We start from the raw sequence: 13694 nt of genomic DNA, 5'->3' as shown, positions 1-13694 counted from the left end.
CGATTGTCCGCCTGCGCACCATTCAGATGTTCATTGGAGCACTGCCTCCACCTTTCGACCACCTCACGTTCGTCCCTCAAGATGCCACCTTCCTTGTCTCTACACATGTCGGCCCGCGGCCCAAATCCGTTGCGAGAGTCATTCAGCTTCTTGAAGAACGCCCGCGTTTCCTGAAAGTGATACAGCAGCTCCACCTCTTCTCTCTCAGACTCTTCCAGACGGCACTTTTTGTCCTGAAAAAGACGAGTCTGCTGTTTTCGCTTCCGTCGATATGACTCCACGTTCTGACGAGTGGCTTGAAGCAACATCGCTGCGCGTGCTGCATTCTTCTCGTCCAGTATCTCTTGGCACTCGCCATCGAACCAATCGTTCCGTCGACTCCTCTGTACGTATCCCTGGACGCTCTCCGCAGTGCTGCTTATGGCTGCTTTAGTCCTGGTCCAGCAGTCCTCCGGTAGCAGCGCTGCTTCAAGATGCTGCACGTACGTTGTCGCGACGTTGGTTTCCCTCAGTCGGTCCAGGTTATACCGCACCGGGTGCCGGTATCTTACACTGTTCACTACGGATAGTTTTGGACGCAGTTTAACCGAAATTTTTTGTTGAACTTCCTGAGCATGCTATTTTTATGGGCGGCTAGCTAGGACTGCGCCAACCTTGCAGTAACGCTGAAGGATCACGGGAAGAGAGAAAGAGGGATTTGGGCTAAGTGCTTATTTAAAGGCGGCGCTGTTTCGCCTTGTCAGGGCTGCTTTAGGGCATGTGGTATTTAGGACTAGAACGCGTAGGGCCCACTACCTCGTTCTAACACACCCGCAGTCAGCCCCCGCTACATGGTTCGGGTCGCGAACCTATAACCCGCCCGGTTGCTTGCAGCTCAGCTTTCCCATAGCATTCCTCCACCACCACGGGGCCCGGGATGCATCGACGGTGCATCACTCTGCTTCAATCCATCCAAGGTTACGAAGAATGTCGAAATTTCATCCGCAACCCTCACATGAATGAATTTATTGGAAAAGATTTTTCGTTTGAAGTTGTTTTCTATCGGTAGCAGCTTAGGAACTGTGGTCTATTATGACCACGACATCACGATTCGCTGGAATGATGCTTTTCGCCAGCACCTTCAGCCGCTCCTCCTGACTGATTGCCTGCTGCTCAGACACAGTCGGCTATGACTGACGCTTCCGCATAACAATCTCCATTTCGTTCAGGAACATTTTCACCGCTTGGTCGGATTCTTCGATCTCCCAGCTCAATGCGCGGAGCAATGTGACCTGTAACCACCGGTTACGGGGTAAAATGGGTCAAAAGTTGGTCAGGTCAGGGTCTAAAACACGTGTAATGTATACTAATTTCTGCTGGGCAGGTCCCCAGCGGGCCTTATTGTTTCTGGCTTCGGTTTTCGTCCTAAGGCAATCTTTTCTGCAGGAAGGGCAGTGATAAGCGCAGCACGAGTCACGCTGTGAACAAAGGGCAATCCAGTGAGTGAGATACAGGAACCGACGCAACGAGATGTACGTCGCCATTACATTTTCGACCGTTTTTTACCTAGAACGGCCCCAGTACGCCACCATTAGATGGCTACCGTGTCCCGATCTAGAGCGGTCCCAGTTCGCTACGGTCAGAAAGCCCTGTAGCCCTACCGACGCTACAGCAGGTTCTTCGCCATTTCGGGTACAGGTACAGCCACGAAACCCAAGCCGGCTGCGATTTGACCGTCACAAAGAACCGAACACGGAAGCCTCATCTACAACAGCAGCCCTCTTCATTATAAGCAGCTGCCATCTTTGTAGGGAATGCTATCGACAGATCTGCACCAACAAACAGTGTAAAGCCCAAGTAGAGCTTAAAAAGTGACGTCACCAAAGTTGAGATTATTACGAATGAACTTTCAAGGCCCCGCTTTTGAGCATTTTGAATCATTTCTCCACCTTGCAGTTGTTCACCTTGGTTGTAACAGTTTTCGATGATCCACTTTCGAATAGTTCCTGAACTGAATGAGTACCAGGGTGAGTATAGGTGAAGCCCTGAATGTGTATTTGTAGTAGTGAGCATAATCCCCCTCCAAATTTCCTCGGCCGAAACCGAGCTCCCGTTCGACGCACTTGCTTTTTTCCAGAAGGAAGGAGCTCGGCCATATCTGGCGAACACGAAGTGCCTTACAATGTCCAACTTCTTCGGACAGTTGTGGAGTTGGCAGTACGAACAAACCATCGAGCCACAATCGAGGTACGAATACACTAATAAGCTCCTTGTGCTTCTAATAACATTGTTACCATTCTTCAATTTACCATATGCTGCTGGTTGATCCGCCCTCTTCCTCGTTCTTCATGTAGTTGTCGCTAGAACAGTTTTGGTTTTATCTGTTGGTTGTTTTTATGCTTCTTGTGTTTCTGAGTAGCCTTGGTGTATCCGTCTTCTTTATGGTTATTCCTTCGCTTAGGGTTATCGATGATTATCGTTTGACCGGCTGTCTGTGGTTTGACAGGGGAAGGCTGTGGCCAAGAGGCCATGACATATCCAAACGAACATGAAATTTGACGTATTTCTATTGCGTATACGTCAAATTCCATGTTCGTTTGGATACGTCATGGCCTCTTGGCCACACTCTAACTAGAGTGCTCTAGTCTGCCCAGGGTATGTGCATAGGGTTCTTTGGATGTAGGTGATACCTGAGCGGGTTTGCATCCCAAGGTCAAGTAAGATGAAATAGGTTTGTACGGCTGCATTCTATACACATAAACCCTGTTGAGAATAACGGGGAAGAAATTTCTTCAGATGTCGTTCCTAACGGATTCAATTTCAACATTTATGCGAATTTCAGTTATATACGGGTATCATGGTTTTAATGTTGTCGTATACGACGTCGTGTTACATGCTTTTCCTGACAATAAAGATTTCTGCATCGAATAGCACATTGAACATTATCAGTACCACATTTTTGTATGATGCAGTTGTAGCTGGATCGCTACCGTAAGATCAAGCTCCTTTTCACCTTTAGCAACTGTTTCACCACGCACACTGTAGGTCTTTTTCGAGTTTACGTAAAGTCGATCACGGCAGTATTTTCTCTTAGTGGATGTTTTTTTGATTCACTCATCTCATTCACCGCAGGGGACAATGAGACTTTTCTGTTACTGACGTGTAGAAGTAACGAATCGAAGCGGGTAAAGTTTCGCTGTGAACGGACGGTGTGTTTTAGTTTTTGGTCTGTGAGAGGTCAGACACTAGACTTTTTTCTCTAGATTTTGTTCTTCACACAAGACACACACAATATACAAGTAACTGTTTTTGTCGTTCGCTTTGCGCTGGTTTGGGCAAAAGCAAACAAACACGTTGAGGATCGTGATCGTTGTTTTTGGTGGTTGGAAATAGCAATCTTTTTCAACATTTTCGCATCAATTTGCTCAAACCAAACGGGATAAAAGTTTGTTAAGAGTTGCCTAAGTACATGTTTTTGTTAGGGAGTTTAAAAAAATAATGATGATGCACTTGTCAGGAAGTTCATGAAAAGTGTTAGACAATAAATTCGAAAATTTCTGAAGGATTAATATGAATATTATCTGGGTTTTACAATGTTTATGTTCAATTTCGTACAGTAAAGGAACAAATGTGTTTGAATTAGCCGTCATTTTTATATGATGTGAAAAAATATGTGGATAACATATTGTTAATTCAGTCCTTATTAGTTCGCTTGCCAAATATCAAACTCACACCACTTGGAGTATCTTATAACAGGCTGCTTCCTCATTTCGTACAGATCAGAAACCAAAAAGCGCATCGCTTGCGAACAGCATACAAGCAAAACGATTACGTTACCCGCGACGTTCTAACGTGTACGTGTAACATATAGACACAGCAAAGTTCCGTTGCACCTAACTGCGAGTGAAACGAGTGAACCACAAAATAAATTTTGCTTATTACAGGAGAACACAATCGCGATAGACTTTTCACAAACTCGTCTTAGACCTTCAATGCGCGAGGTTGAACAGTTGATCAAGGTGAAACTGGAGATTCTTCTTATAGAAGTTTCACACATTCAGCTACACCATACGAGAAAAGTAGTACCAATAACGTTCAACTTCTTAGCCGAGGCAGAAAGCTTCGTAGCAAAGTACAACTAGATACAACATGACGTCGAATACGAAAACGTCAATACCAAGATCCCCGTGTATATGGATCTTGATCTAACGGAAATACGCCTACATGATCTGGCACCTCGTACTAGCACGGATTATATTAAAAGATTCATGTCGAAGTAGGGAGAAATGAAATCCGCCACAAACGACACTTGGAAACATAAATGGTGTTCGGAATGTAAGGGAATGCGGCTGAACCAACCTATACCGTCTTACTTGACTTTCGAGGGCAGATCTTCCCAAGGTGTTAACTACATACAAAGAACCCTATGCGCGTATCCTGGGCAGACGCTCACGTGCCAGTTCTGTACTCATACGGAACACTACGGTAAGCCATGCGCTGAAACAACCAAACAGCCTTCAGTTTAACTTCAACACAGGGCCGGCGGAATGCGAGGGGTAGTATGGGTAGTACTACCCACTCGAAAATTACCGAGGGGGAATTACCCACTTGAAAGTTTGGAATAAATTGTTTGTTTAAAATGTGTTATTTTATGACACTGCGCTTGGAAAGTACATCTTTCATGTAAAATTAAACAGAACATGGTTTTATTTCGTCAATTACGGTTTGTTAGATTGTGGTAAGTTTCGAAATACCTCAACGGTAAAATTTAGGTTTTTATGTGTGTTTGTAGAACACTAGGCGCACGACCAGACAACATGTTTAATGTTGCGATATCCGTCACCGCAAGCGCGGAGAGCGCTCTTTACGACCCCAATACGCCGGAGATGCGAATTCAACGTACAATGATTGGACATGATCCGAGATGCCACCCGAAGGAAGTCACGACGTTCACCCATTCTTTTTCACCTAAGGTTGGTTGATGCCTTTGGGATTCCTAAACTTCCATTATCCCACAAAATTTGCCAATTTCCGAGTGTTCTCTAACTCTAAAGCTAACTGAAAAATTCGTTAAAGCTGCGCGATGTTTCACAAATATTACCTTCTAATGCCTAAGTGTCCGCCTTCTCATTACCATTCCAATCTAAGTGTCACTTTTCTTATTACTCTCGGAATAGATCAATGCGAATGAACTGAAACTAATATTTGTATCAGGCAATCCGGAACGATTTCAATATAAAGAATCTAGGATCACCCATATTCTCTCCGGGATAATTAGGAGTGCTTTCCATGCTCAATCGATCGAAACGCCTACTTGAAACTGTAACGATGTAGACAACATGGTCGTAGGTAAATATAAAACCATAAGTTTTGTGGGGAAAATGCTTTGCGCGAGTATCTTTTTTGTCAGATAAATTTGTGTGTTTTAAGAACAATTATTACGTTTATATACATTATTATAATTTCATCGCGAAACGTCTATCATTTGAATGTGAATTTACGTGGAATGCTGTTGTCGCCGATAAAGAATTTTTAGTTCCGTGTATTCCGATCAAAGATCGAATCGAGTACACGACGTAGGGCCCAGCTGCTAGACGTAATATTGTTTCTCTCGTTAATCCGTTGACGAACCGGTGCCAATAACCGCGTTTTTCAGTTTGCATCAAGTTTTTCATTTGCGTTTCTAACGTCGCGTATATTCGGAAAAAATTGAGTGATCCGGCGTTCAAAAAGTCCTCATAGGAGCACTCTCTGACAACAACGGAGTGGGAAACCGTTCACGATTGTTCGCGCCAGGCATTCGTTTTGTCTGACCTTTAATCTCAGTGTAGAAAAACAAGCCAGTCAAAACGTTGCAACACTGCCACCGGAGGAATTTCTCATTTTGATTCGATTGTTTCGGACATCATGCAGTAAGAAAGATCGGTTATCAGCATGAAAACAACCCCATGACATGCGGTGGGAGTTGAAATCTTCTCGAACCAGTTGAGGTGCGATGTATACGGAAAGAATATCAACAAATCTTTGCCTATGATTCGGATTTAACAAGCGACAACTTCAATACCTGGTACCGAGCAAAGGCTTATCCGATTGAAATAATAGCACGTTTTGATCCCCAAAACGCTCCTCAATATTGTTTTCAGCTATGGCGAATAATGTTTAAATTGAGAAAGATCTACGTCGGAAGTAAACCTAGAAAAATATGACTGAAATATAGAGACACTTGAAGTTTTGGATGTCCCATGTGGACTTTCCGAGACCAGGAGCCTCTCCGCATTTTCCAAACCGTGCCTTATTTCTACAATGGGTTCTTCAGTTCATGCCTTGGGTTACAAAAAGGCGAACAAGTAGACGAGCCCGGTTCAAAAGAACAAATTTTGGAAGAACAAAGGCGAAAGGTTCGAAGTGAGGCTGATGTAAAATAAATTTTCTAATGCTCCTCGATTTTTACTGAGCACAATTGCTTGCATACCAGAATTTACACTGACTAACGCACAGGGATCTGGAAGGAGCCACTCCCTATTGCGCAATCAAGGCCCTTCTCGGAGACCACACCATCATTCTCTATTTCCCGGGCGGGTACGCAGACAAAATACGTTTTCGTACACGATTGCGATTTATCGATGACGTTAAATGGCTTGTCTTTGGTCCGGAAATAGACCATCTGGGGGCCGGTTGTATTAGATATAATTTGTATCGAAGATGAGACTTATTGGTATGATTTTTGCCATTGGAGAAATATTCAAATCGACCTCAACTAAGCCTGAAAGAATGTCGGTCGCCGGAAATACCCATCGGCTCACACTCGTAGTTAAATTGATTTTTTTTTTCATCACGGACGTCAACAGCAAGGTAGCGTCATGTACGGAAAGCAAGACATATAGTTTGGATCCACGTATCCGATCCGAGAGTCCGGATTCAGACTCTTGTCTGGATCTAAGCACCAAATCTGGGCCTGGTTCTAGTCCTGACCTGGTAACGGGGAAAAGGGGATGGGCTAGATCCAGGGACTAGTCCAGTAATCGGGTATTGGTCCAGATTCGGGAACTTGTCCGGATCCGGAAACTTGTCCGGATCGGGAACTAGTTAAGATCCGCCAACTGATCCAGATTCGGGAGGTCCAAATTTGGGAACTGGTCCAGATCGGGAGCTGTGTTGGATCCGGAAAATAGGCCGGATCCGAAAACTGCCGAAAATTTTTCTTTCACTATCCAAGTGACCCTATAAAAAATCCGAAAATCCGTCTATTTCTGCCAAAATGGTGCAAATTCCGGCCTGAATTTGGGTAGAAATCCGCCAGAACTCCGGCTGGTTTGACTCGATACTAATACTATTATAGAAATCGGCCGAATTATCCTACATCGTCATTCCACCTTTGCGGTAATATGAGTTTAATACCGCAATGCGCAATTGCGTGGTCTGCTACCAAAAAGGTAATAGAATCTTACAACCCAAAAGTAATAGAAACATGCCCGTTGAATTTTGGGTGTAGTATTCAACAAACACATTTTCGCTGAAGACGATTTGCGGACCCTTCGCAGACTGCGTGGCTGGCGACGCGCGGCCATGGACCGAGTGGAATCTTTTGTATACGGCACAGGCCACTTAGGCCTTAATCTGTTAATAAATAAAATAAAAAAAATTTCGCTGAGCCGTCGGACAAACAGCCCTGTTAACAAAGAGTGTTTCCAAATAGCCACCTAATTTTTATTTTCACTTACACACGCCATATCTGAACTTTCGTCAGTACGAGGAGAAATCACTTCGAATCGGGAAAAAGGTGTTCCGTCGACCCTGCTTCAACACCTGCTGATACACCACAGATAGCCGGCCAAAAAATAAATGCCGGACAAACAATATTCTACGGTATCCCCAAGCCAATAGTTAACATACCTTAGGAAGAAATAAACAAGAAAGATATCAAATCACTCGAAAACACAAAAAGCATCAAGCAGCTAACAGCGAAAATCAAAGCTCTAGCGACGCAAACGCGAGCGAAAGACTAGGCAGACGAAATGATCAGCAAGCGACTGACCATTGCTCACCACCGTCAAGAAAGTAAATCAATACGAGAAGCGGTAAACAGTGCACCCAGAAAAGCTGCAAAATACATGATTTTTTTCTATTATTGTTTATGAATTTTAATTTGTTATTAATTTATTTATATTATTGACTTTTGGTGTTAAAACTTTAATTAATATAAAAAAGTACCTTATAACAAAATTAACACCAGCGGTCCTCTTAAATCGATTTTCTTCTCGCTTTGAAACAACCTTCCACCCATCGCAACGTCGACCAGATTCATTATCATTCTATTTTCATCCAACTTTTAATCGGAACGATACCGGTTGGCTGACTACCTTTGCTCCAGAAAAAAAATCCTAACCTGATTATTGTGTTAATGATCCAACCACACAGGTTGCGGTCAGTTACTAACGGTACAGATTCATAGGTAGGTGCGAGATCTGAGGGAGCCCAATCGAGGATCGAAACCAGTTCAGTTTGAAATTTTTTTCGTGGCGGAAAAGAAAATTGAGGTTGACAAGGGTAAGAGTCCGTTCCGCCCGGAATTCCCCTATATTATGTAAATAAAGTTCGGACCCAGTTCCTCAATCAGTTTAATATTCAAGAATGTGGCTGTGGCTTATGATAAACCGATTTTTAACCGGGCACCTCGTCTAAATATTGATTGGACTAGGGGGGAGAAGGACGGAAACTGGATTGCCCCATTTTCTCCGTCAAGAAAGTTTTTTTCTGCCATCAGCTGTTGGGGGCAATTAGCGAGAAACCTGATTTGTTAAAAATAGATAAGATTTTTCGTAGTCTGTTTTGAGAAATGACCATGTGTCAATATAACATAAATCGAAAGCAGAAAATATGACGAAAGAAAACAAATTGACCCCTAAAGGTCGTTGCCTACTGTGTCGCAAATCGGTTCTTCACAGTCACGTTTAGGCCATTTAGAAACACTGAAACTTTACCGCTGACCAGTAGCTAGTAGGCCTATAAGCAACCGGGGGGCACCTCGTTGACACTAAATGCATGCCGTCGTTTTCAACCCATCAATGAATGAAACGCGAGCACGTGCGCACACAAAGCGCACGCTTCACTTACATGACATTAGAACGGCCCCGGAGCAGCGCCTGTATGCATGCCACAGAACTGACTCAGTCCTCAACGGTATAATTGTTGACTTGCTTAGTGCTCGGGGAATTTTTCTTTCAGCACCACAGTTCGGTGCGCGCAGAGCACCGGCAAGAATTTAAATTGGCCTGCTTGGATCGGTTCCATGCGCCAATGCAATGAACCATGATTTATGACAGATTACGACATGTCTGCGGTAATGTGAATGTGGGATTGCGTTCACTCGCGTCGTTCTTAATTTATTCTTTTTTTTTTCTCAGTTTAGCGGTCCTTCCACAATGTCGTTTTAAGGGCACCTTCAAAGCCGGGTTGCGGTTCTTGGCCTACCTCAATGGCCATTCATAAAACCGTCCTAGTCGCTGAAAAAAGAGTGGCCGTCACTTTAATCTAAATAGACCATCGCCGATCGCCGACTGAGCCTGTCGCTAAAGGTTCATGAACAACCAACCGGTCTACAAGAAATCTACCATCGAATCGTAATTGTAATTTGCATAAAGCGTCTATCCCGCTGGCGTATTTCGGTGCCAATACAACAACCACCAGAAAAGGTTGACCGGCACTTACCTTCCACAGCAGTGTTACTCAACAGTTCTCCGTCTAGGTCACAATCACTTTCCAAGCGCCAAACATCTGACACAGGCACCGCACAGCCTGCTGCGTTTATTATTATTGTTGTAATTAACCTCTCACCTCCAACCCCTTCATTGACCATTTTTGATTCCCTTTCGCTACAGGTTACTGGCCACTGTCGCGACAGTCACTCTGGTTGCAGTCAAGTCACAATTCCTAAGCTTCGACCAGCATGGATCCGACTGTGCACTGTACGTGGGCGGTGCCGGCAAATCGTCCGCTTTCGATTATAACGTGAATCTGTTCCGTGGAACGTTGTAAGTATTATCGTCGTAGTTTAGGACATCAATGCGGGCGTTAATTTGTTTGTAATTTTAGATCACCGCTTCACACGGAATCCAACACGTGCATTACGTACGATGCCATCAATCAAGCCTACTTGGATGCCCGGAAACGCATCCGAGTTTCACAGCCGAAGGGCGATTGGAAGACGGAAGACATTGCCACTGTCGGTGAATTGATGCTTGACATCTCCATCCAGTTGGCTAGAACGTAAGTTACTTTATACACTAAACCGTACAAAAAAACTAATAATTTCGTCCCTCAGATACGGTCTATCATACGAAGAAATCGAGAAAGGCCTCCCATCGATCGACACCTCCAAAACGCTAATCCGCGAAGTCTGTCCCGCTTTCCTATCCGGAGTGGAATGCCGTCCGGGCAAGTACCGCCGGGTCGACGGTCTGTGCAACAATCTGAAACACCCAACGTGGGGTGCCGCCATGACACCCTTCCAGCGGTTGATTGGCCCGCTGTACGCGGATGGAATCAACGCTCCTCGAATTTCCGTAACCGGACACGATCTGCCACTGTCCCGTGTTGTCTCGCGTACCATTCACCCCGACGAAGGTTACCACGATCACGCCGGAACGGTATTTGTTATCGCGTGGGGCCAATTCATGGATCACGATTTCACCCTAACCGGAACCCCGCTGGACCCCATCAATCGAAACGATCCGGAGGAATGCTGCAAGCGACCACCTCACCTCAAGCATCCGTACTGTAATGAAATCCGCATTCCGGACGACGACTACTTCTACCGGTTGTTCAACGTGAAATGTATCGATTTTGTGCGTGGATTCCCCTCGCCCCGTGCCGGATGTCGTCTCGGATCACGTACACAGTTCAACACGCTCACCTCCGTCATCGATGGGAACACCATCTACGGAGTTAACGAAAAGTTCACCCGTAAACTTCGTACCGGTTACAACGGTCTGCTCCGGATGAATCCGGTCTTCGCCGAATACGGTCTGAAGGATCTGTTGCCACTGAAGCTGGACATTCCGGATGAAGGTTGCACCCGACCGAACAAGAGTATGTTCTGTTTCGAAGCCGGTGAAATCCGTGTCAACGAACAGTTGGTTCTTACCTGTATGCACACGCTGCTGGCCCGTGAGCACAATCGCATCGCAACCGAACTGGGACGCATTAACCCGCACTGGGACGATGAAACTTTGTTCCAGGAATCCCGCCGTATCAACATCGCCATCATTCAACACATCACTTACAACGAATTCCTGCCGATTCTGCTCGGTAAGGAAGTGATGGAAAAGTTCGGACTACTTACACCGAAGGAAGGTTACTGGGATGGTTACGATGAAACCGTCAATCCGGCCATCATCGATGCCTTCTCGGCGGCTGCCTTCCGTTTCGGTCACTCGCTACTGCCAACAGCCGTCGAACGGTGGTCTAAGGCACACAAATTCATCGCCTCCAAGCGGCTATCCGATCTGATCCGTCGGCCGTACGATCTGTATCGGGCGGGAGTCTACGACGAATATCTGATGGGCTTGATGAATCAGGTGGCGCAGGCTATGGACGATTCGATCACGCAGGAGGTTACCAATCATCTGTTCAAGAAGGAAGGTTCCCGGTTCGGTATGGATCTGGTGTCGTTCAATATGCAGCGCGGGCGAGAGTTTGGCGTTCCCGGGTATATGGAGTTCCGAAAGTTCTGCGGTTTGCCTACGGCAACTACCTTCCAGGAGCTGTTCGGGTCTATGCCGAATGAAACTGTGCGTCGATACGAGAGTATATTTGAGTGAGTTGAGCGTTCAGTTGTTTGATTGAAATGATACTTATTTTGTTGTTGTTTACAGACACCCATCCGATGTAGATCTGTGGTCCGGAGGGGTGTCGGAGCGTTCGTTACCGGGCTCGATGTTAGGACCGACCTTCGCCTGTATCATCGCTACTCAGTTCAGCTACGTTCGCCGCGGTGATCGGTTCTGGTACGAGCTGCCGAACCAGCCATCGTCGTTTACTCCGGAACAACTGCAGGAGGTCCGCAAGGCCAAACTGGCCCGGCTAATCTGCGACAATACCGATCTGATCGACACCGTTCAGATCTATCCGATGGTTTTGCCAGATCATGAAATGTATGTTGTATGGGCGAGTAGTTGAAAATTGTGTTTAACCAAACAATCTTTGCTTTGTTTCCGAATCCAACAGTAATCCTAGAGTGCCATGCAAAAGCGGAATTCTTCCTTCAATCGATCTGACCAAGTGGGCCGACTATGGTCAGGAAAGCCATTCACCTCATCAATACGTGAGTGTTTTTGAATTGTTTTATGATTGCATTTAACACTTTGTTTACATTTCCAGCAATTCCTGAATGACATTCCCGGGAACATTGGTTTCAAAAAGTAACGGGCTGCTGCGATCACTGATACCACCGCTAGTAGACCGAAAACAAAGCTAGCCCACGGGTTACTGAAAGAAGATCAAAAACAAACTGAACAAAACAACCATTTCAGAGATTATAAGTTAGATAATTCAAGTTTATTTTATAAGTCAAACACTATCGAGCTTCCATCCAGTCCGTCCTATCGAATCCCACTTTCACTCGGATTTTTATTTTCGCATCCGTTGCTTATCTTTCGCTATTATCATTGTATTATACACATCTTATCATCCTGGCACCAACACAAGCGAAACAAATGCTGCTCCTAAAGAGTTCGGACAACAACCTAAGCTTCTATCCAACCCTGTGAAAAAAAATCTATTCTAATGTTCATAATTTTAAATTGTTTAAAAACTAAAATGCATTAGTTAAATTGAACACCTCTTCGCACAAATCTTTCGTTCCCATACAAACTATCAGACTAGCACTACACCGTGTCCTCACAACTCGTAATGCTTCGCATAGGCCACAAGGATGTATGTAGTGCTACTTGATTGACGATACAACCCTGATTTGTTATTTTTTCTAGTGCAACAAACAGCAAAAAGCGGAAACAAAAGCATTTATATCGAATAATTTGCTCTATTACACAAAAACCGCAATCATTTAATCATCTGTCGGATTTAATAAACTGGAAATTGGTTTGATACAGGCCCCCCGAAGAATATTTATTTTATCAAGAATTTGAAAACACAACACAATAAAATATTGTATTTTGTTTTGTTTCGAATGAATCATATTTATGTTACGTTTAGCTAAATTCTACATCCGTTGATTGAGTAAAAAGAACCACATGCCATTAACTCTCTATATCGTTTTTGTGTAATATTTATGTACATAATAAAATGTTTTAAGTACAAAATTTATCGGTGTTTTATTCGTCGAACCTGAAGAGAAAGCTCAGCTTTTGCTGACTAGATCGATAAAACTTGTAACTAGCTGCTAGTCATCACTCGAATTCTAATTTCTCTTTCCGGCAGACCCTAAGTGACAGGGCGGCAAAGATGCTTCTACAGAGATTTCAGACTTTCGTGACCACAACAAATGAAAATTGAAAAGAATAATAGTTTTACTGACTTTTACCCTCTTTCCGTGGTGTATTCTTATTCCGGGCGGGCTCCAAACTGCTACGTTCTCCTACGCGGAATGCGGTGTGACCGTGTATATGTACACGTATTCTTGTAGATAACGTTCCAAAATTTCGCCTTTCAAGTGTCTAATTCTTAACGTTTTCAGGCACGAACGGTTTTGGCACTTC

The 13694-nt window shown here is 44.5% G+C and overlaps 1 protein-coding gene across 1 annotated transcript in view; it reads left to right on the top strand.

Moving 5' to 3' along the window:
- LOC131687305 (peroxidase) overlaps positions 1–13241 on the top strand; it is a 46740-nt gene extending 33499 nt beyond the window's left edge. Inside the window, exons 3-8 of the mRNA XM_058971385.1 lie at positions 9858–10010; positions 10072–10245; positions 10301–11794; positions 11853–12131; positions 12205–12301; positions 12358–13241. Coding sequence (XP_058827368.1) covers positions 9858–10010; positions 10072–10245; positions 10301–11794; positions 11853–12131; positions 12205–12301; positions 12358–12402 — 2242 coding nt within the window. The 3' untranslated portion in view covers positions 12403–13241. The remainder of the gene's footprint in view (positions 1–9857; positions 10011–10071; positions 10246–10300; positions 11795–11852; positions 12132–12204; positions 12302–12357) is intronic.
- The last annotated feature ends 453 nt before the right edge of the window (positions 13242–13694 follow it).

The sequence above is a fragment of the Topomyia yanbarensis genome, chromosome 1 (genome assembly GCF_030247195.1).
Source record: "Topomyia yanbarensis strain Yona2022 chromosome 1, ASM3024719v1, whole genome shotgun sequence".
NCBI classification, from domain to species: domain Eukaryota; kingdom Metazoa; phylum Arthropoda; class Insecta; order Diptera; family Culicidae; genus Topomyia; species Topomyia yanbarensis.
The sequence above is the reverse complement of the archived record's forward strand: the minus strand, read 5'-3'. Positions and strand labels throughout refer to the sequence as shown.